The 22,249-nt window shown below is 49.0% G+C and overlaps 2 protein-coding genes across 4 annotated transcripts; one reads left to right on the forward strand and one right to left on the reverse strand.

The window, feature by feature from the left end:
* Positions 1–764: 764 nt before the first annotated feature.
* LOC103636117 (fructose-bisphosphate aldolase-lysine N-methyltransferase, chloroplastic) lies at positions 765–13,397 on the forward strand. Of its 3 annotated transcripts, none has more exons than XR_002264166.2 (13): positions 765–1,335; positions 1,424–1,499; positions 3,873–4,078; positions 4,201–4,287; positions 4,377–4,469; positions 10,972–11,126; positions 11,270–11,354; positions 11,427–11,513; positions 11,582–11,701; positions 12,438–12,539; positions 12,627–12,795; positions 12,881–13,050; positions 13,156–13,397. XR_002264166.2 is itself a non-coding variant. In XM_020542576.2 (12 exons), the coding sequence occupies exons 1-11, from the start codon at positions 988–990 to the stop codon at positions 12,792–12,794; spliced, it is 1,527 nt and encodes a 508-aa protein (XP_020398165.1). In that variant the 5' UTR covers positions 849–987; the 3' UTR covers position 12,795; positions 12,881–13,397. The 3 variants fall into 3 exon arrangements, 1 of the variants encoding a protein (XP_020398165.1); XR_004852145.1 differs by having other exon boundaries at positions 849–1,335; positions 13,170–13,397; XM_020542576.2 differs by having other exon boundaries at positions 849–1,335; positions 12,881–13,397.
* LOC103637381 (proline-rich receptor-like protein kinase PERK12) lies at positions 13,350–16,763 on the reverse strand. Its single transcript, XM_008659588.4, has 7 exons — positions 15,171–16,763; positions 14,995–15,081; positions 14,843–14,913; positions 14,650–14,726; positions 14,406–14,553; positions 14,167–14,328; positions 13,350–14,042 (listed from the first exon to the last, which is right to left on the reverse strand). The coding sequence occupies exons 1-7, from the start codon at positions 16,444–16,446 to the stop codon at positions 13,812–13,814; spliced, it is 2,052 nt and encodes a 683-aa protein (XP_008657810.1). The 5' UTR covers positions 16,447–16,763; the 3' UTR covers positions 13,350–13,811.
* Positions 16,764–22,249: the final 5,486 nt, after the last annotated feature.

The raw sequence follows: 22,249 nt of genomic DNA on the forward strand, positions 1-22,249 counted from the left end.
TTTGACTTTATGGGACTTATTTTAGAAACTTGATCTCATAAACTATCTCTTATTTGGTCTCTGTATGATGGAATTATGTCATTTTATAATCATTGTTCATTCAATCAATCATTGTGAACTCTCTTCTAATCGCTCACTTCATTGGTCGTGTTGTACCAAGACATATTGCATGGAGTAAACAATAACATCAGTTAGCCAAATCAAAAAATATATTATACAGAGAGCGAAGACAATAAATAAAAAATCTTGAATTTTTTTGATAGATAGTTTACGTGGGTATTATTGTAAGCCGTCGCAACGCACGGGCAACCGACTATATATATATATATATATATATATATATATATATATATATATATATATATATATATATATATATATATATATATATATATATATATATATATATATATATATATATATATATATATATATATATATATAGACACACACACACGGATGCCTCAAGCCCTCAACCATGCATGAAAAACTATGACTCGAACTAAATATGTGATCCTTAGCCTATATGCTATGAAAATCTTATCATTTTTTTTCAAACTTAATCATCATTTTTCGGTGAATATGGCTCGAGGAACAACAACTTTCGGCCGAGAAATCCAAATCTCGTTTTCTAAATTTTAAAATCAAACTGGCGGAGAAACTCAAAATTCAACGGTTTTCCGGCGATTTCTCGTTTCCGGTTAACACCGAAAAATTAATAAAAACGAGATAGTTAACGCCGCTCATGATCTAGATTGCTTCTCACCTTGACACTAGCCAAATCAAAATCCAGAACATTTTTGAAAAGAAAATGATATGAAACCCACAGCATAATATCCGTCCACGGTCCACCTGGCCCAATTATCGCACCTCATCCACACACCAGACCTCCGCCGCTCTTCGCCGTCAGCCCTCGCCTCCCCGTCACAACTCACAACCGTCGCCCCGCTTCTCCCCGCCCGATTTCCCAGATCCTTAATAACGTTCATGGCCTCCGTCTCCCCCGCGGCGGCCGCCGCCGCGGTCTCAGGCTCTCACCACGGTCGCCTCCTCCTCCCATCCTCCCCGCGCCGCCTCCCCCGGCCCCGCCCGCGCCTCCGCTTCGCCTCCTGCCACGCCGACACCCTCCTCCCCTCGTCATCATCGGAGGTCCGCACACCGCTGGTACCCGCGGTAGAGCCTTCCTCCGAATCTTCCACCGACTGCTTCGTCGACTGGCTGCGCGCGCGCGGCCTTCCCCCGGGCAAAGTGGACATCCGGGAGCGGCCGGTGCCCTGCTTGCGTGACGGCAAGGACCGGCCGCTGCGCTACGTCGCCGCCGGCGTCGACCTCCAGGTTGACGTGGCAGCAAGTGATTTTTCTTTCCTGCAGTAATGACGGTATCATGACCTGGATTTTGTTGGTTGGCTCTTTTGTGGCGCAGGAGGGAGATGTGGCGTTCGAGGTGCCAATGTCCCTCGTCGTCACGCTGGAGCGGGTGCTCGGGGACGAATCAATAGGTGAGATAGCATGTGGCTCTTGTAATATATATTATATTCAGTTCTATCACTCCTAGGAATTACTGAATTTGGGAGTTACATTTCGTGGCCGTACATTGGGCTAGTGAGATAATTGTTATCTATAGGTCTAGCTAACAATTAGGTAGTCTATTATATATAGCTGTTAGGATCCAAAAGAGATAATATTAGCAGCTAACTACTATCTATAGAGATCCAAACAGGGCCTTAGTATCTGAATAAGTCAATAATTGAGCTGTTCCACATTTTTCTGCTAATCGCGAACATACTTTGCTCTAAGTTTATGTGGCCTGCTCATTCCTGTCTTACTCTTGAGTAGATGCCCTGAACACGGGTCTATTGATTTTCAACATTTAGCGGCATGTGCTCATTCCTGTCTTACTCTTGAGTAGATGCCCTATTGTTTTTCAACATTTAGAGCATCTCCAACAATGCCTCAAACTAGTGCCTTAAATTGAAATATAGGGCTCTACACAGAAAAAACTACTCCAACAGTGCCCAATTTCATAAAATTTTGTCAAAAAACTATAGGGCATCCTCTCAAGTGACTCAAATATACTACACCGTAGTGGGCTGCCGTATAATCTAGATTTGGGGCTTTACTGTTGGAGCGGGGTGTTTTATTGGTGCCCTAAATTCTATAAAATATACTCATTTTCAAATTATAGGGCATTTTTATAGGTCACGTTGTTGGAGATGCTCTTAGAGGCATGTTTGTACTCCCTCCGTCCCATAATATAAGGCGTAATCACTTTTGTTTCTGTCCCATAATATAAGGTGTGCTCTTTCGAGACACACGTACATCGATACAGTGGTATAGAGAGAATTAAATACTTTTCTTGGTCTTTGAATTAAAGGTGTTTACGCCTTATATACTGATACGGGTACAAATAGCATAAAGAAATGTAACCAACGTTTATTGGAAAAAGCAACACCAAAGATTTGGGACCAAAAGCGGTTAGCAGTGACCATTGAATAAGTTTCTTCAGCTTGAGTTGGGTTAAAAGCACGGAAGGTATTTGCACCATCGCCATCTTCGAATAGAGTGTTTTCTACGGTAGCCCCGTGGATAGCGCATAGCAGAGCTGCGCCTAATACTCCGGCAACTCCCATCATATGAAATGGGTTCAACGTCCAATTATGAAATCCTTGGAAGAAAAGGATGAACCGAAATATAGCTGCTACGCCAAAACTCGGCGCAAAGAACCAACCAGATTGTCCCAGTGGATAAATAAGGAATACAGAAACAAAAACAGCGAGAGGGAGTAATAATCAAGATACAAGAGGAATTGCTTTAGACTTTTAGGCCTTTCCCCGAAATACAGGCTGCTTGTCCCATTCTCATGTACTGCATTATTATGTCCAAGCTTTTGGGTGTGCCTTTGTGTTATTTAGCATTCTAGTTTGCAGCCACTAGCATCATGTATGCGCACTATTTAGGTCAGATTCAAGTGCTTGTACAAAGTAAGAAAGAGGAGAGCAGGAGGCATTAGGTCGTACCTATAACTTGACATCCGTGGAAACATCTATCATGTCTCAAAATTTTGTACCTTGGAACTTGGAAGCTGATTAGGAATACATAACAACTTTACCTCTTTTTTCCTGTTTCAGTTTTCATAGTTTTTTTTCATGTCATTGTGTTTGTTGTTTGCATTTTTCGTTAGGATGTTTTGTTATTAGTCAAGATTGCAGGTTGTCGAAGCAGCATTAAAAATCGATTTTTATTTCTGTTTCATCCTTGTAAATGCATTTGTGCTTGTATATTTTGCCGGTGTGATGTGTGCAATCCACTGCTGATTCTAAAAAACTCAGCCGGTAGGGGAAAGACCGTCATTATATTAAGAAGAAGGTCAATTGGAGCCCCGACCGAGAAAGGTCACGAAAGCTGCCCCCCGTGTAGCATGAGGGTCCGCCCCCTATAGACCAGATATTTACTCATGTTTTGAGCCCACCTAGCCCCTACATGAAGATCCGTCCCCCATAGGTCAGATCATCTCGTGTGCGCATAACCGGGGGAACCAGCGAGTGACCTTTTTTAACATCAGCCTGAAATTCGCTCCCACTGGGATTCGAACTCAGGACCTGATGGGTGATACTCGGACCACCTAACCAACTCGGCTAGAGGCCCTTTCGCATCCACTGCAGATTCTGGTTCAGTAATTCTTCTCTCTGTGCTTTATGTTAATGATATTTCTCTTTATAACTTTTTATTCCTATAGGGAATAACTAGTTTATGGTAACAATTACCCTCTTGTGACACAAAAATATTGTGCCATTTGACGACCAAGATTAAAGCAACTGATTTATATGTTACAGATATGTTTCTCAGTTTGTTGATATTTTTGAACTATGCAGCTGAGTTGTTGACAAACAACAAGTTATCTGAGTTGGCATGTTTGGCATTATATCTCATGTATGAGAAAAAGCAAGGAAAGGATTCATTTTGGTACCCCTACATTAAGGAACTTGACCGACATCGAGGAAGGGGGCAGCTAGCTGTTGAATCACCACTTCTATGGACTGAAAGTGAACTGGACTACCTTAGTGGAAGCCCCTTGAAGGTTAGTGGTTTTACTCTTTTGTATCTCAATTCTCAATGTAACATTATTGCCATTTGACGTTGCAGGATTATTCAATATTCTGCAAAAACATCAATATCCTAACTTAGATGATATGTTTGCAGGATGAAGTTGTTGCTAGAGATGAGGCAATAAGGAGAGAGTATAATGAGCTTGACACATTGTGGTTTATGGCAGGTTCACTATTTCAGGTATTCCTTGATCTTCCAAGCATATTTCCTTCAAGGATTGGCTATTTCGTTAACTTATTCTATTTCTCACAGTTATTATTGTTTTGCAGCAATATCCTTTTGACATACCTACTGAGGCTTTTCCGTTTGAAATATTCAAGCAGGCTTTTGTTGCAGTACAGTCTTGTGTTGTTCATTTGCAGGTAAAGTTTTGTGATGGATATGTTTTTATCTAAACAAGCATGGTTCTGAAATCTGTTGCTTGTACATTCATTGTATTTCTTCCTTTGTGAAACTCCTTGCTTAAAATTTGTTCTGCAGCTAGCATGAAGTTTAGAAAAAATAGTGCTGAAGTGTTCAACATCACCATACTGATACCTTTTTTTGGCACCATGTAAGTAGAGGGACTCTAACTCTCATCAGAGGATGACACTATGAGTTGGGGCAATTTTTCTGTTTATTTCCTCAAACACTACACAATGCCATACCCTTAGAGGGGTTGGGGACAAATACCCTTCCCTAGGGGCTGCACTACCACACCTTCTCACACACACTACACAACAGGATTGTCCTCTAGATGCTAAAGAGACTACAGAGGACAGTCAAAAGCGACTGTTGTCCTCTAGATGCTAAAGCGACTACAGAGGACAGTCAAAAAGCGACTGCTGTCCTCTAGATGCTAAAGAGACTACAGAGGACAGTCAAGCTGTCCTCTAGATGCTATGTTAAAGGACTACAGAGGACAGTCAAAAGCAGGTTGTCCTCTAGATGCTCAAGACTTATTCCATCATTCTCCCCCTAAGTCTTGGGCGTCGTCTTGTGAGAAAGTTGGGCCATCCCGGACCTGGAGCAAAGCTCAACAAACTTGATCTTCCCAAGGGGCTTGGTGAGCAGGTCTGCAAGCTGATCCTTGGTGTTGATGTAGCGCGCCTTGATGCTCCCTTCTGCCAAGCAGTCTCGGATGAAGTGGTATCTCAGCCGGATGTGCTTGCTCCGTTCATGGAACACGAGGTTCTTGGCCAATGCCAGAGCGGACTGGCTGTCCACCCTGAGTTCCACCGCTCCAGTGTCTCTCCCGAGGAGATCACCGAGCAGTCGAGCCAGCCAGAGAGCCTGAGTCGAAGCAGTGGACGCCACTATGTACTCGGCCTCGCAGCTGGACATGGCCACCACCTGCTGCTTGACCGACTGCCAGCTAATGAGGCACTTGCCGAGGAAGAAGAGGATCCCGCTTGTGCTCTTGCTAGTGTCGATGTCGCCGGCGTGGTCGCTGTCGCTGTACCCGACAAGGTGTGCCTCCCCAGGGCACCTCGGGTAGTAGAGACCGTGGTCGAGAGTCCCCGCAACATAGCGGATGATCCTCTTCACAGCCTGCTCATGCTCCGTCGTCGGTCGCTGCAAGAACCGACTAACGTAGCCGACGGAGTATGCCAAGTCAGGCCGTGTGTGGACGAGGTAGCGAAGGCTCCCCACAAGACGCCGGTACTGAGTAGCATCCACCTCCTCCGTCGTGCTATCGCGACTCAGCTTCAGCCTCTCCTCCATCGGAGTGAGAGCTGGGTTGCAGTCGGTGAGCCCAGCCAGCTCAACAATGCGCCGGACATAGGCGGTCTGGCGAAGTGTGATCCCGGAGTCTCCCTGGTGCACCTCAATCCCCAGGTAGAAGGAGAGATGCCCCAGGTCACTCATTTGGAAGGTGGCCTTCATCTCTTCCTTGAACGCTGCCACCTCTGCATCCTTGGCGCCGGTGATCACCAAGTCGTCGACGTAGACACCCACCAGCAGGGCATTTTCTCCATTGCCCCGTCGATAGATGGCCGCCTCGTGCGGGCTTGGCATGAAGCCCATCCTCTTGAGCGTGGAATCCAGCTTGGCATTCCACGCCCTTGGTGCCTGTCGCAAGCCGTAGAGAGCCTTGCGCAGGCGCAACACCTTGCCCTCCTTGCCAGGGATCGCAAAACCTGGCGGCTGGTGTACGTAGACCTCCTCCTTTAAGTCGCCGTTAAGAAACACTGACTTGACATCCATGTGATGAACATGCCAGCCCTTCAGGGCAGCCAGCGCGAGGAGTCGCACGGATTCCATCCGTGCTACAGGGGCGAAGGCATCGTCGAAGTCGATCCCCTCCTGCTGCAAGAAACCGCGTGCCACCAAGCGAGCCTTATGCTTGACGATGGTGCCGGCTTCATCCCTCTTCAGTTTGAACACCCACTTAAGGGTGATCGCGCGATGACCATGAGGGAGATCAGCGAGCTCCCAGGTGCGGTTCGTCTCAACCGCGTCCATCTCCGACTGCATCGCGGCACGCCAAGCCGCATGTTTCTCGGCCTCCGCGAAAGACCGAGGCTCACCATCGTCGCATGCAAGATGCAACTCTCCTGCCAGAATGCGAGATGCAGGGCCTGGCACCGACGGGTCGATGAGAAGGCCCTCCACCCTTCGATACTGCAACGGCTCGCCGTCGTAGCACGCGTCGACGCGCTCCTCGTCGCGGGACAGAGGGGTCACGAGCTCCACTGGGTCGTGCTCGACACGAGCTGGTGTCGGAGAGGACGTTCCCGGAGAGGGTACCGTCGGTGCTGGAGTACGTGGTGGCGAAGAGCTCGCTGTAGCCGGAGTCGTGGCTGGAGTGCGTGGTGGTGAAGAGCTTGTTGTAGCAGGAGCTGGAGAGTGTGGCGCTGGAGTCGGTGGAGACTTGGGGGCTGGGGTAGACCGGCTCGGAGAAGAGTTGCCTACTCCCCCAGCTCCCTCAAAGTGGACGTACTCGATGGTGAAGTCGTACGTCGGAGTCGTGCCGTCGTCCACCGCCTTGTCCCACGCCCATCCTCGCCCTTCGTCGAACACTACGTCGCGCGCCGTGCGCACACGCTGTGTTCTTGGGTCAAGGATGCGGTAGGCCTTCGAGCCCTCCGCGTAGCCAATGAACACCCCCGGGGTGCTCCTATCGTCGAGCTTGCTGATGTGGCCAAGCTCCTTGGTGAACGCGAGGCAGCCGAAGACCCGTAGGTGAGAGACCGCCGGCTTGCGCCCATGCCAAGCCTCGTACGGTGTCATCCCATTGAGAGCCTTGGTGGGCGAGCGGTTGAGGATGTAAACCGCTGTCACCACCGCCTCTCCCCAGAAGACAGCTGGCATTCCTCTCTGCTTGAGGAGAGCCCGAGCCATCCCCACAACCGTCTGGTTGCGCCGCTCGACGACGCCGTTCTGCTGCGGGCTGTACGGCGCGGAGTAGTGGCGCTGAACGCCCTCATCCGCGCAGTACGACGCGAACTCAGCCGCCGTGAATTCGCCGCCGTTGTCGGTGCGCAGCACGCGCAGCTTGCGGCCGCACTCCGCCTCCGCAGCGACCTGCACACGCCTGATGGCGTTCGCAGCCTCTCCCTTGCTGCCAAGGATCATCACCCACATGTAGCGGGAGAGATCGTCGACGAGCAGCAAGAAGTAGCGTCGTCCTCCTGGTGTGGCTGGTGTCACCGGGCCACACAAGTCCCCATGCACGAGCTCGAGCCTCTCCTTGGCTCGGAAGCTCGACTGCTGGGGAAAGGGGAGTCATCTCTGCTTTGTCAACACGTAGACATCGCAGAATTGCTCCACATGGTCAAGGCACGGCAGGCCTCGTACCATCTCCTTGGTGCTGAGCCGCTTCAGGGCTTCGAAGTTAAGGTGCCCGAAGCGCTCGTGCCACTGCCATGCCCCGTTGTCTCGACGAGCAGCAAGGCAGCAAGGTTGTGCCACCTTTACATTGAGGATGTAAAGCCGATTTGCACTCCTGCGTACTTTGGCAAGAAGGCGACGAGAAGGATCCCAGATCCTCATGACTCCGTGCTCGACCTCCACGCGCGAACCGTTCTCATCCAGTTGTCCCAAGCTGATGATAGAGTTCCTCAACGCGGGGATGTAGTAGACTCCGGTGAGCAGCCTGTGCTCACCAGACGCGGCGGTGAAGACGACTGAGCCGACGCCCTTGATCTCTACGCCGGAGGCGTCCCCAAACTTGACGGAGCCTCGGACGCTAGAGTCAAGCTCGGTGAAGAACTCCCGTCGGCCGGTCATGTGATGAGTGGCGCCGGTGTCGAGGCACCATCCTTCGATCATGTCCTTGTTGGAGCCGTCGCCGAGGAAAGCGCGTGCTTTCGACTCATCAAGGTGGAGGAGTGCCGCTGCGGCCGGTGCCGCTGGAGATGGCTCGATGCTTGCATGTGCCAGGAGCAGGGCCTCCTCCTCCGCCTCCGCCTGTGCGACATTGGCCTGGCCACGTCGTGGCTGCCGACAATCCCTGGCCCAGTGGCCAAGCTTGCCGCAGTTGTGGCAGCCGTCGTCTCGTGCCGGCTTCTTGTTGCCGACGGCGCCACCTTGGGCACCTCCACGTGCACCACCCTCAGCATGTCCTCGCGCCCCGGCCTGGGCGCCTCCACGCGCCTTGCGCGGCTTGCCGCGTTTGCGGCCTCGTGTCGAGGACTCCCCCTTCTTCTTGTCACCCTGGCAGGCCTCCCACTGCTCCCGAGTGAGATGTAGCTTCCCGCCGATAGTGATAGGCCCAGAGAGAGCCTGTGGTTCGTCGCCGTCGACCACCTTGAGGCGACCAATCGCCTCTTCGATCGTCATCGTGGAGAGGTCTAGCAGAGACTCGATCGAGCGAGCAATCTGCCTGTACTTCTCGGGGATGCAACGGAAGAGCTTCTCAACAGCTCTCTCCTCATCGTAGGTGTCGTCGCCGAACTGCACCATCTTCTGCAACAGAGTGTTGAGGCGGAGAGCAAAGTCATCAACATCCTCACCTGGCTTGAAGGCCAGGTTCTCCCACTCCTTGCGAAGTGCCTGCAGTGTGGTCTTGCGGGCACGATCGCTGCCGATGCGGGTCGCAGCGATGGCGTCCCAGGCCTCCTTGGCAGTCCGCTTCTGGGAAAGCGAAAACTGCATCTCGGGCGGGACTGCAGCAATGAGGGCATCCAGCGCCCGCCGATCCTCGTGGTAGTCGACGTTGTCGTAACGAACTGCTTCCCACATGTGGCGAACCTGGAGCCGTACCCTCATCACCGCGGCCCACTCGACGTAGTTGGTCTTGGTGAGGGTAGGCCACCCACCGTCGGGACCGATGTCCCTGACAATGGCCTGGGCCATGCGGCGACCATGGTACCGATCCGGGGAGGGAGAACCGCGCCGCCTGTAAAGGCCGCGATCTCCGTCGACTCGGTCGCCGCCGTCGGGAGCACCGCCGGCGCGTCTACGCCTGTCTGGGCTGCCGCCGCGTGCGCCCCCGCCTAGAGCGCCGTCAGCGCGTCGGCGCCTATCCGGGCTGCCGCCACGCGCGCCCCCATGGGGATGCGCGGCTGCCCACTGTGCCGCCTGCTCTTGCGCTGCTTCCCTCGCCAGCCTGAGCTCTTCATCGGTGTTGTCGTCGACAGAAGCAGAGCTGCCAGCTCTACTGCCGCGCAGAACCTCGAGCTCTGTTGCCGCCGCACGTGCAGCATCCGCCGCCTCCGCTGCTTCTACTTCCGCTCTCGCCGCTGCCAGTTCCGCCGCCGCCAACCGTGCTGCCCTCGTCGCTGTCGCTGCAGCCGCTGCTGCTGCTCGCTCGCGTTCTTGTGCCGCGGCGACCTCGGCCTCCTGCTGGCGCCGCGCACTCGAAGTGGCCGAGCGTAGGGACATGGTGAGCTAGCGAGGGGTCGCTGCGTGTGGAAGAGGTTGTCTCAGACGAAAGGCTGCTCGTCTGAGCAGGGGAGGAAGGAACAGTTGGAGCTCTTGCTGCCGACTGCGTGTTGGGAGAGGCGCGGGAAGGAGATGAGCACGAGATGTTTAGGCTGCAGGATAGTTTGGCTCCGATACCAATTGTAAGTAGAGGGACTCTAACTCTCATCAGAGGATGACACTATGAGTTGGGGCAATTTTTCTGTTTATTTCCTCAAACACTACACAATGCCATACCCTTAGAGGGGTTGGGGACACATATTTATAGCCCTAGGGGCTGCACTACCACACATTCTCACACACACTACACAACAGGATTGTCCTCTAGATGCTAAAGAGACTACAGAGGACAGTCAAAAGCGACTGTTGTCCTCTAGATGCTAAAGCGACTACAGAGGACAGTCAAAAAGCGACTGTTGTCCTCTAGATGCTAAAGAGACTACAGAGGACAGTCAAGCTGTCCTCTAGATGCTAAAGGACTACAGAGGACAGTCAAAAGCAGGCTGTCCTCTAGATGCTCAAGACTTATTCCATCACACCAAACATACTTCTCTGAATTTTGTAGATTCAATGTTCTTTCGCACTTATTCTATTTAGACTTCCAGAGTCTATATAATGTGAATATCGATCGTTTAGCTTTGCCCCCCAGAATTTATTGTCCAGCGTACAATAATCTCAGTGCCCATTTGTTTTCAAAATTTATCTGCTTTACTACTTTTACATATGGGTTGGGATAATGGAGCCTTGGAAGATGTCTCATCTGTTTTCATTGTATTCAATCATGTGACTAGTGTCTGATAGGAAGATGTAAGCTGATGCACTGCTGCCACTGCAAAAGGTAGAACGACCTATATGTGGAGAAAAAATTATAGGACTTTAACAGCCTTTGACAGAACAAAGTATTACTATGTTGTCATCTTTTGTGCGAGACCAACAGTGCTTAGTATGCTGAGTTTTGGTTGTTGAAGTACTGAAATGCTCCTAATTGACTCAGTTATGCTTCTTATCCAAGAGCAGAAAGTTAGTCTTGCTCGAAGGTTCGCACTAGTTCCCTTGGGGCCGCCACTATTGACTTACAAGAGCAACTGCAAAGCGATGTTGACAGTTGATGGTGAGTCTGTTCGATTGGTGGTGGATCGGCCATATAAAGCTGGAGAACCAATAATCATCTGGTACTATGTTTTGTTCAGTTGCATTAACATTCTTGTCCTTTCTCATCATATTTTGCGATCTGAGATGCTGACCATTTAGTGCAGTTTTTATGCATTATTTTAGTACATATGTTCAAGAACCTCAAATTATGTAGATTATACAGGTGTGGACCCCAAACAAACTCCAGGCTTGTTCTGAACTATGGTTTTGTTGATGAAAACAATCCCTTTGATCGCATATCAATTGAGGTAGACATTCTTTATTATGCAGCAATCTCCTTTACTGTGTGGTTGGTGTAACTGTTTGAATCACTGTTACAGGCATCTTTAAATACAGAAGATCCTCAATACCAAGAAAAGAGAATGGTTGCTCAGAGGAATGGAAAGCATGCTATCCAAAATTTTAATGTGGGAACTTTTTTCCTTTTTTTAGTGAAATTGTAAATGTTATATGTTGATATGCCTCGTTGAATCAGGTCTATGTAGGCAAAGAGAAACAAACTGTTGCAGAAATGCTTCCTTATTTGAGATTAGGATACATTTCAGATCCAGACGAAATGCAGTCTATACTCTCTTCTGAAGGAGATACATGTCCAGTGAGTCTGCGTACTCTTCCTCGATGCTGCTATCTATTTCTTCATTGATTTGGTTGGGTGCTTTTAAAATATGATGGTTACATTACATCCACAAAAGCATGAGCCCTGATACTTAATTAACATATTTTTTCTTTTTAGAATTGCAATTAGTACCTGTTTGGCCCCTTACTTTTAGTCCAGTTTTATGGTTTCTGGCATAAACCTAGCCATTCAATTTATTTATGGTGGTTCTATATGACTGGAGGACTTTGGAATTTGGATCATCTTGATTGAACCTAAAAATGAAAAACATGCCACCTATTTATCCCTTATCATTGCATGTAAATCCATAGGTTGAAGCTAGTTAACAGTTCTCTAGTTACACTGAAATGTTAATTTACCCCTTGTATGGACTTGTAACGGAAGGCATAATATGTACCCTTGTTGCATGCAATTTTGAGAATTTGGTTGCATTAGAGATTTTCTTTAGGCATTCCATTGGTAGTTTCCTATGTTTGGGATCATAGCCAAGTATAGTTTGGGTTGTGATCCGACCGAAATTGCTCAGATTTGAGTACCTGCATGCTATTACTTTCTGTAGACATTAGCTTGAGTATAAAACTGCTGATAACCTGGGGTATGATTTTTTTATCAACCACAGAAAGAAGCAAAATGTAGATTTCTGCATAGTACTCTAACTGCATCATGTTGTAGTCTAGGATTTAACGTTTTGCTTACATCTGCTGTACTTCCATAGGTTAGTCCATGTACAGAGCGAGCTGTACTTGATCAGCTTGGTGGTTACCTGGAATCTCGGTTGGCTGGTTATCCAACAACATTGAATGAAGATGAAGCTATGGTAATGAGCTGTGATTTTTTACGAGTTGTTTCTTGGTCACTCTATAAACTTGCTGAATGTTATGGCATTGGTTTTGGTCATTGTCAGTTGGCAGATGGCAGTTTGGAACCAAAGCAGGAAGTTGCTACTAGGCTTGTGAGGTTGGAGAAGAAGATGCTCCATGCCTGTCTCCAGGCCACAAATGAGTTTATAACTGACTTGCCAGACCACACAGTATCACCTTGCCCTGCTCAATATGCCCCTGAAATGAAATGAGGTACCACTGGCGATGTTCTACATTTTTTTTTCCAGTTTGTCAATTATAATACTGTAGCATGTAATTTGGTCATTCTTATTTGCAGGTTGCATGTTGTTTTCTTTCCCAAATGGTCATATCATTAAGAATGTCACAATTTGATCAATGTGCATATCTTTTTGAAGACCATATATGCTGCAAGGTGGATATAATATTTGAAAGAATTTGCTCCTTGTTTTCTTTAGAGATTACGTAAACGCAATTGCTTGCTAGAAGGTAAATGAGGCTGACCGAAGTTGTGTTACATTGTTTCATGCCAAAAAGCGCGATACGTAATACAAATGTATTGTTCATTGATACGAACGCTGCTTATGGTTACAGCTTGCGTGTTCCAGGAAATCACATCTCTTGATGTTCCAAGTTATAAGGGTATCAGTGGTCTTCAGCGGGATATGGTAATGGTCTCCAACGGGATGTGGCCATGTTGTAGTTATTAGTTGCAATGCACCAAAGTAGTGGCGGACTTAGGATTTGAACCTCGGGTATTCTAAGACATAAAAAATGGTATGTAATACCATATACAGTTCAGTAACACATATATATAATGGTAGGCGTTTCGGAGATGATGCACTCTCGCGAGGGGAGGGGGAGGCTTGAGTGGACCGTTGGAGAGCGTCTAATAACCAGATGGACGTGGTTGTACCGTATGCCAAGCGGTTTTCTTTTGTTATAGGCGACAAGAATTGCACGGCTGTACACACAAAAGCAAACAGCACGCAGTGAATAGCAGCGTACGTACAGATACCGTGCTAGCTAGCTCAAACGAAGATTATTGCCGCCTGCTGCTGTGCTGTGCCTCACGTCGTCAGCTAGCTTCTCCTCTGCGATTCTCCGCTACTACGTATACCGTCCCCCGTGCAGCCGCGCGCCGCGTATGTAGTGGCGGCTGGCGTGCGGTCCTTTGCGCGATTCGATCGACCTGCCGCCTGGACTGGATCACGTGTTTGTGGTTCACGCACGCACGCGTGTCGTTTCGATTACTTGTACCGCCTGGAGCTGGAGCTGGCTTTGCTGCTGTTGTGGTACCGGTGGTCGTCCTCGTCCACGACGCCCAGCTCGGCGGTGGAGAGGTCGTTGGCGAACGCCATTCGCCGGAACAGCTCGATGTCCGCCGAGTAGCGGGTCGAGTCGTACGCCATGCTCTGCCCCAGCTTGACGCCGTTGGTCAGGTCCGACGAGCACTCGTCCACGTCCAGCGACCGCCACACCTTGATTCCCGATCGATCGATACATACATACATACATACATATAGAGGAGAGACAGCAGCAGCGACAATAATTAAGCTAGCGATGATCGACTTCAGAGTAACGTGTGGTCGCGTCGTTACTTACCTGCACCATCCTCGGTCTCTTGGCGGCGGAGTGGCGCACGCACGCGGCGGCCGCCTCCACCATCCTCCGCATCTCGGTCTTGGAGAACCTGCACTCCAGCGCGGGGTCGGCGACCTCTCGGAAGTCGTCCGTCTCCAAGGCGTCCACGAGGAGAAGCCGAGCCTACGTGATCAGCAGCAGTCATGGCGACATGCGATCGGTGGTAGAATTCGAAGGAGGATCGCCACACGCGTACGTACCCATTCAACCAGGCTCTCTTCTCCCAGTGGCTGAGATGCGTCTACGGGCTTCCGCCCGGTGATGAGCTCCAGGAGCACCACCCCGAACGAGAACACGTCGGACCTGTCCGTCAGCTTCCCGCTCTGTGCGTACTCGGGTGCCATGTACCTGTGTGGAGAGCAATAGAAATAGAATGTTACTGGTATAAAGAACGCGCTGCTAGCTTAATTACGCAGACAACGCGCTGCTAGCTTAATTACGTACCCGAACGTGCCCATTACGCGCGTGGAGATATGAGTCAGCGAGTCGTTTGTCAGTTTAGCGAGGCCGAAATCTGCAACCTGTTCCTCCCCAGATTAAATCGCCACCAGTAAGCACATAATAATTATACAGTAAGCGTTTGGATATACTACTCTATGGTGCACCGCGCGTGTTTCTGTGCTGCAGAGTAGTTGACCTTGGCCTCGAAGGCGTCGTCCAGGAGTATGTTGGCCGACTTGATGTCCCTGTGTATGATCCTAGGATGGCCTGCAGGTAAGAGACAAGCTAGTGATCCAGTACGGACAGACAAGCACACAACTACACAAGCATCGTCCTGTCCTCACTTACAGTCTTCGTGGAGGTACGTCAGCCCACGCGCCGCTCCGATCGCAATCCTCATCCGCTTCGGCCAATCCATCACGGGCAGCCCTTTTCCTGCGCGCGGATCAAGATCAACAACATATCATATCATATCCAACATCCATGCATAGCATACGCATGCGCGCGCCAAGAAAAGAACTCACCGTGCAGGTGATGCTCCAGCGTCTTGTTGGCCACGAACTCGTAGACGAGGAGTCGGTGGTTCTCGGTGACGCAGTAGCCGACGAGCGTGACGAGGTGGCGGTGGTGGATGCGGCTGATGATGTCCACCTCGGCGCGGAACTCCTTCTCCCCCTGCCCGCTGCCCAGCTTGAGCTGCTTCACCGCCACGCGCCGCCCGTCGCCCAGCGCGCCCATGTACACCTTCCCGAACCCGCCCTCGCCGATCACGTTCGCCGCCGAGAACCCGCCCGTGATGCCCGCCAGCTCGTCGTACGTGAACCACGACTTGTTGGCCCCCGACAGGTCGTACGAGCTCGACGTCCCGCTCGGCGACGGCGACGGCGCCGGCCCGTTCGACGGCTGGTACACGTCCGCCGACACCACGCCCGCGGCTGCGCCACACTGACGTTCCGGCACCACGATGCTGTGCCTGCGCGACGCGTGCCGCTCCCGCTTCCTCCCCCGGTTGCCCTGCTTGCCGGTTGCGCACGCGATTATCAGCAGCGACGCCAGTGCCAGGACCAGCCCGGCAACGGAGATCCCGATGACCACCGCCTCGTTCTTCATGTTGCTGTTGCTGCCCGACCCACCCCCACCCGCGGGGGGCCCAGGCGGGGACCTCCACATGCCGCCTGCAGGTGGGCCGCCAGAGACGCCGCCCGGCATGATCACCGTCAGCGCCATCGGAGGAGGCAGCATTTGCGTGGGCGCCGGCGGAGGTGGCTGGTGACCGGCGGTGTCCGGTGGCGTCGACGGTGTCTCGCGCGGTGGCGGTTGTCCCGCATTTGGGGGAGGTGACGAGGCCGTCGTCCCGGCGGCTGCTCCGGGCTTCTCCGACGACGGGGGTGTCGGTGGCTTGGTCGGTTCCGGTGCCGGAGGCGACTGCTGCGACGTCGACGCCGCGGGCGGCGGCGGCGAAGACTGCGGAGGTGGCGACGGGGGCGGCGAAGACGGCGAAGGAGGAGGAGAGGACCGGCTTGGTGGCGGCGGCGAGGCCGGAGGAGGAGGGGAAGCCGCCGGAGACTTCTCTGGCGGGGTCGCTGGTGTGTTCGGCGACGTCGTGCTGTTGTGGGCCGGGGGAGGCGGGGACGACTGCTTCGACGGTGGCGGCGGCGGTGTCGGCGGCGGAGGAGACGACGAGGAAGCCTTCGGCGGGGGTGGCGGCGACGACGATGATTCCGGAGGCGGTGCTGCCCGTGCCTTCGGCCCTGGCGGCCCTCCCGCGGGGGACGACGCCAGTTGCTCGGTTGACGCCATGAGGGCGCGCGGCGTCACAGGGCCGCCGCGCGGTCGGCGGTATCGTCGTCGTTCCGGGGAGAGTGGTTAGGAGCCGAGCCGGAATAATGGCATCTCAAACGCGCATCGGCAGGGGAGACGGGGGCAGCGGCGGCCGGGCCTCTCACATAGACATGGGCATGGGTAAACGTCCGTCCGTCCGTCCGCCGGCAGGTCCGATCGAGCTAGGCAGCGTGGAGACACGGAATGCGCCTCGCCTTGGCGACAACACGGCCGCGGCGTAATGTGCTCGTGCCCTTTTCGGTTTTCCTCCGTAATTTTTTTCCCCGCTGTTTTTCCTTGCCTTGCTTTTCTTGGATGGGTAGAGGTGGTGGAACAGAGAACATGCAGGGAGCATCGAGAAATCTGGGTGGCCGCAGGAGGAAAACCGGCGCTAACTTGAATGTGTTTGAACTCCCGAGGAAGACAACGCGGGGGGGCAGTGACTGACACGTCACTTGGCCATGTTCACCTCTCTGAAAGATTTTATACGCATGCTAAATTTAGCTATGTGCAGTGCAGGCGATGCATATGTTCTGAGGATGAACTTTATCATATTGCAATATGCAAATGATTAGTACCTATATTTTAAATTATAAGACCTTTTATTTTTTAAACAAATGGTTTTTGTCATGTATTTGGATATTACTCCCTCCGTTTTTTTTATTTGTCGCTGGATAGTGCAATTTTGCACTATCAAGCGACAAATAAAAAGAAACGGAGGGAGTATCTTTTATAGATACCATGTTTGTCCTTCTTCCTTAGAGAGTCGAAAGAAAGATGATAGAAGAAAGAGAAGGAACGGGTTCTTAATTATCAGCCGGCTATATATAGACTGTAGCGTAGATTCCAAAACATGTTATAAGAGAATAAGAGCAGGAATATAGCTCTAGCAATAATTGCTCAACATTCTTTTAGCTAATAAAATAACCAACCTATTATATGTAATGACTATATATATATATATATATATATATATATATATATATATATATATATATATATATATATATATATATATATATATATATATATATATATAAGGGTAGGTATAACGGGAGCCCTGGGCTTCCAATAGTTAAAGGAAGCCCAGGCCGACCACCCCTGTAAACTGGTTCAACCAGCGCGCCCAAACAGGCTGTCGGGTGCGCCACCTGCCCCACGTCTGTTAGCGCAAAAAAAGGAATGCATGCATGAGTCAAACACGATCCAATGCATGCGCATAAATTTAGGAAAGATATGTGCGGCAGTTTCTGTTTTTAAAATCCTTTATTTCCTCCATAAATTTAGGATCGCTGCAACAGCCATGCAGCTAGACGCGTAAGGACCATTTTATGATATATACTGAGACTAAATATGCTACATTGTGTTAATAATTATGCAATTCGATATACTGCGTAAAAATCTGTTACCAGCTGCATGCACACGAATTTATGATAAAAATAATGTGCAATGAAAGGAAATGAATTACACGCATAGAAACAAAAAATCGTATTTAATATTTTATTTCCTTCATAAATATAAGATCCCTCCAACAGCCATGCAGCTAAAACACATTAAATCTAGTTTATGATATATACTGATACAAATTATACTACATGGTGTAGGTATTTATGCAATTCGTTACACTGCGTAAAAAATATGGCATGTTGTTAACTGGTGGACGCACATCCGGGTTGGAGCGTAATAACCTTAAGTTTTGAGCATAAAATCCCTCAATTATAAGCGTATATACCGAGCCAATGTGAGAGGTTGATAGCTCTAGTAGGTTGTTATTACGATCCTATTTTTATGGCAGATCCGAAAAACATGGCAGTCACATGCATGCGATTATACAGATCCTAAAATTATGACAAAATGCATGCATGAGTCAATCACGTTCCCTTGCATGCGCGTAAATTTAGGAAAGATATGTGTGGCGGTTTCTATTTTAAATGCTTTATTTCCTCCGTAAATTTAGGATCGCTGAAACAGACATGCAACTAAAACTCGTAATGACCATTTTATGCTATATACTGATACTAAATATGCTACACTGTGTAGATAATTATGCAATTCGGTATACTGCGTAAAAATCTGCTACAGGCTGCATGCACACGAATTTATGATGGAAAGAATATGCAATGAAAGGAAATGAATTGCATGCATAGAAACAAAAAATCACATTTAATGTTTTATTTCCTTCATAAATATAGGATCTCTCCAACAGCCATGCAACTAAACGCATTAGAACTAGTTTATGATGTATACTGAAACAAATTATACTACACGGTGTAGGTATTTATGCAATTCCTTACACTGCGTAAAAAATCTGGCATGTTGTTCACTGGTGGACGCATCTCCGGGTGGAGCGTAAAAACCTTAAGTTTTGAGCATAAAATCCCTCAATTATAAGCGTAAATACCGAGTCAATTAGAGGTTGATAGCTTTAGTAGGTTGTTATTACGATCCTATTTTTATGACAGATCCGAAAAACATGGCAGCCGCATGCATGCGTTTCTATTTTTATACAAATCCAAAAATTATGGCAAAATCGTGGGAATTTCCATTGCATGCGCGCAAATTAAGAACAGCATAAATCAAGAAATTGTCTTTCAAATGTGCATGCAGTAAACTGATATACGAACTCTGTGTTAAAGCATAAAAACATACAGTTTTTAGCGTAAATAATACATGTGGTAGGCATAAAACACAATAAACGAAAAGAAAAATGCGCCGGATCAGAGGATGTCACGTGCGATCATCGCTGCGCGCATCTCGCCCCTTCCGTGACGTCGCTCGCTCGAACATCGCGCCTCATGCGTCGCCGTCGCTACTCGCATGTCGACGGGCGTCGCTTGCTCGCCGGCCTTGGAAGTGCCGCCTCCTCGGGGCTTCGGGGACGCCGCCGCTTGCCTGCACAAGGGCCTCACTGCGGATCAAGGAACCTCCGCCACCGCGCGTCGAGGTAATGGAGTTGCGGCCACCGGCCTGGGAATCGCCGCCACCGCACAAGGGCGCTGCCGCCGCTCGCCCTCTGGATCGGGGGCCGCCACCGCCCGCCTGGAAACCGCCGCCACCGCATAAGGGCGCTGCCGCCGCCGCTCGCCCTCTGGATCGGGGGCCGCCACCGTCGGCCTGGGAACCGCCGCCACCGCCGGCCTGGCAACCGTCACTAATGAATCGAGATGGGGCGTAAAAACTGACCCCTAGCACTACGGATTTTCTTTTATAGACGTCTGGACCTGGTCCGGCTCGACCGGATTGCACTGTCTGGCCTGGGCTTCCAATAACTAAAGGAAGCCCAGGGCTCTTAATATACAATATATATATATATATATATATATATATATATATATATATATATATATATATATATATATATATATAGTTAGCTGGGAAGAACATACGAATGGTTTAGAGCCGGATAAATCTTTAGCCTTGCTTTTAACAAACTGTGACGTTCGACAAGAGTGCTCATATATGCATCGTAGAAAGTCACATGTATACTACATAAAACACATATGTATATTATATGAATATTTATATGTATCTCAAAAAATATAGTAAATAAAAAAATAACAACTAGCATGCTAATTAATTTGATTAAAACAACAAAACATGAAAATACAACTAAAAACATGAATAAGAAAAACCAAATATATACAAAAATAAACAACTTAACTAAGGGTCATAGAAACAAAAAAAAAAGAAAAATAAAGAAAAACAAAAAAACATGGAAACATAAAAAATAAAAATAAAACAAGTCGCAGTTGTACACATAGCTCAGCCGTCTGAACACATAACTCGCAGTTGCACAAATCCTGCTGAGATGGCTTCTGGCCCAGCCTAGTGAAGCGCAATAAGTCTTGGAGTCCTTGTCAATAAAAAAAACCACCTGGGCCAGTGTCTAATTTGCTGAGATGGGCTGCTATAGTCATGACGGCCCATAACACTATCAGGAGCTGCTTAATCCTTCTTCAAACCGACATCATGCTAGATAAACTTTTAAAAATGCCAAGCAAAAAAGAAAAATAAAAAAGATAGATAGATGTTGGGTTCTAGCAGGTGGGACCCAAACACAGTGACACAGGCATGAGAGCAAAACAAATGTGAAACAATGGTTCTCAAAATGTCATGTTTATGGGTTCCCTCACCCTATCCAAAGGGGAGGGGTATTTATATGGTAACCAGGGACAACCCCCCAAGTACATGTTTACCCTTATTTACCTGCTACATTCTAAGTATATGTTGTACAATAGTGTAAATAGGAACTGTTATAACCCTAGTATTACAACACACCCAACTATGTACCCACACCAGGATAATAGTGTGCTTAACATTGGCCATTGGTCTACTATAGCACAGTTTTGGCTTAGGCCCTCACCTGCTGGACTAGCGGGCGGTGCACTGTGCCCATAGCAAGTCTTCATTATGGCCTTCGCTGCCTTCAAAGTAGAGGTAATGATAGTAGGCGTCATCCCGCATCAAAGGGTTTGGTTATGTGGGAAGTGAAGTCTATTCCGAAAGTCTTCAATAAATCCTTCTTTCATGGGCACCCTAAGCGAGGCGGGCACCCTAATGATCGATGTCGGCCTTCTCCCCTACAATAGAAATGCTAAGTTTAGGTACTCACGGGTGGAACATTTGGTTTACTGCAAATCTTGAGAGATTATGCAAGGTATAAACCATAGTAATTTTGTACATATACTCGTGCAACAATTTTTTTTTTCTTTTTCCTTGGGACCATCATCAGTTCCTCACGCAGGTTTGAATATTTCCGAAATTCCATGGAAGAGATATGCCAATCGTATGAAGTTCCAGTACATCAATTAGAAAACATGTCGCAGTCGTACCCATATCTGCTTCAACGGTGCTAATCAATCTAGAAAGTCGCCCCTTCTTTTTAATGTTGAAAAAAAACAGAAATATCAAAAGTCAAAAAAAAGGAACCCCACTACAAAACCATCCCACCAGTAGTATAGCAGATCAGCGTCCGAGCACCCCTGTATAATCCATTGAGAAAAGAGTGGAACCACTGTGGGTCCATTGAGAAAAGGTCTAGGACATGGGGACTGCACACTGGACTGGACTTCCCAACTTCTCAGAGCAAGTCACGGTCGTTTTTTTTTCTACGAGAATTGTTAAGGAATCATAGCGATTGTCATCAACCGATTTTACGAAGAAAAAAAGAAATCAGTTCGAAACCCTTTTTTCAATTTGGCAAAACCATACGCATATGGTTTAGAAAAATAACAGTATGGCATTGGCACCCGCACCTCCGCTACTGCTAGCTGGCGCCCACCAACAGAAGCCGCGGCCCGCGGAGCTAAGGAACTCCAGGCCGGAAACGGCAGAGGCTTCGTGCTGCTTGGTCTCTGGTCTCTCGTCTTCATCTAGAAGAGGATCAACAGCAGCACTGAACTGATGGAATCGCCAATGCCTTTTCCCTGCCGTCTGCTTCCATCCGTGCGCGAGTGTTTTCCACCACGAGGAATGAGCAAGGTTTCCACAGCAGTTCCCTCGCTTCCGCGACCGGGAGTAGTCGTCGGCCCGCACTGCATTGCTGTGGATAGCTGGACCTGGAAGTCTGGAGCGGAACATTCTACGTCTCCTCAGCAAACTGGAATTCCGATCCACGACGACGTGTGGAATGATAAGTGCCAAGCTGAATATAATTGATATAATCAGGTGGTTATATTGTATTGAGCTCCCAAAAAAGTTTATATAGAATATAAGACTTTTAAGACAAGGCAATCCACGTCTACATATGCACACTATCTAAACTATCTAAACCTTTGAGATT

The sequence above is a fragment of the Zea mays genome, chromosome 8 (genome assembly GCF_902167145.1).
Source record: "Zea mays cultivar B73 chromosome 8, Zm-B73-REFERENCE-NAM-5.0, whole genome shotgun sequence".
NCBI classification, from domain to species: domain Eukaryota; kingdom Viridiplantae; phylum Streptophyta; class Magnoliopsida; order Poales; family Poaceae; genus Zea; species Zea mays.

What these genes read in the sequence shown, in the direction of transcription:
- LOC103636117 (XM_020542576.2), top strand. Translation starts at nt 988, where the DNA reads ATGGCCTCCGTCTCCCCCGCGGCGGCCGCCGCCGCGGTCTCAGGCTCT. An exon ending in CCGCCGGCGTCGACCTCCAG is followed by an intron (nt 1,336 to 1,423) that starts GTTGACGTGGCA and finishes TTTGTGGCGCAG; the next exon opens with GAGGGAGATGTGGCGTTCGA. An exon ending in TTGATCGCATATCAATTGAG is followed by an intron (nt 11,355 to 11,426) that starts GTAGACATTCTT and finishes TCACTGTTACAG; the next exon opens with GCATCTTTAAATACAGAAGA.
- LOC103637381 (XM_008659588.4), bottom strand. Translation starts at nt 16,446, where the DNA reads ATGGCGTCAACCGAGCAACTGGCGTCGTCCCCCGCGGGAGGGCCGCCA. An exon ending in GCTGGAGCATCACCTGCACG is followed by an intron (nt 15,082 to 15,170) that starts GTGAGTTCTTTT and finishes ATCCGCGCGCAG; the next exon opens with GAAAAGGGCTGCCCGTGATG. An exon ending in AAGAGAGCCTGGTTGAATGG is followed by an intron (nt 14,329 to 14,405) that starts GTACGTACGCGT and finishes CTGATCACGTAG; the next exon opens with GCTCGGCTTCTCCTCGTGGA.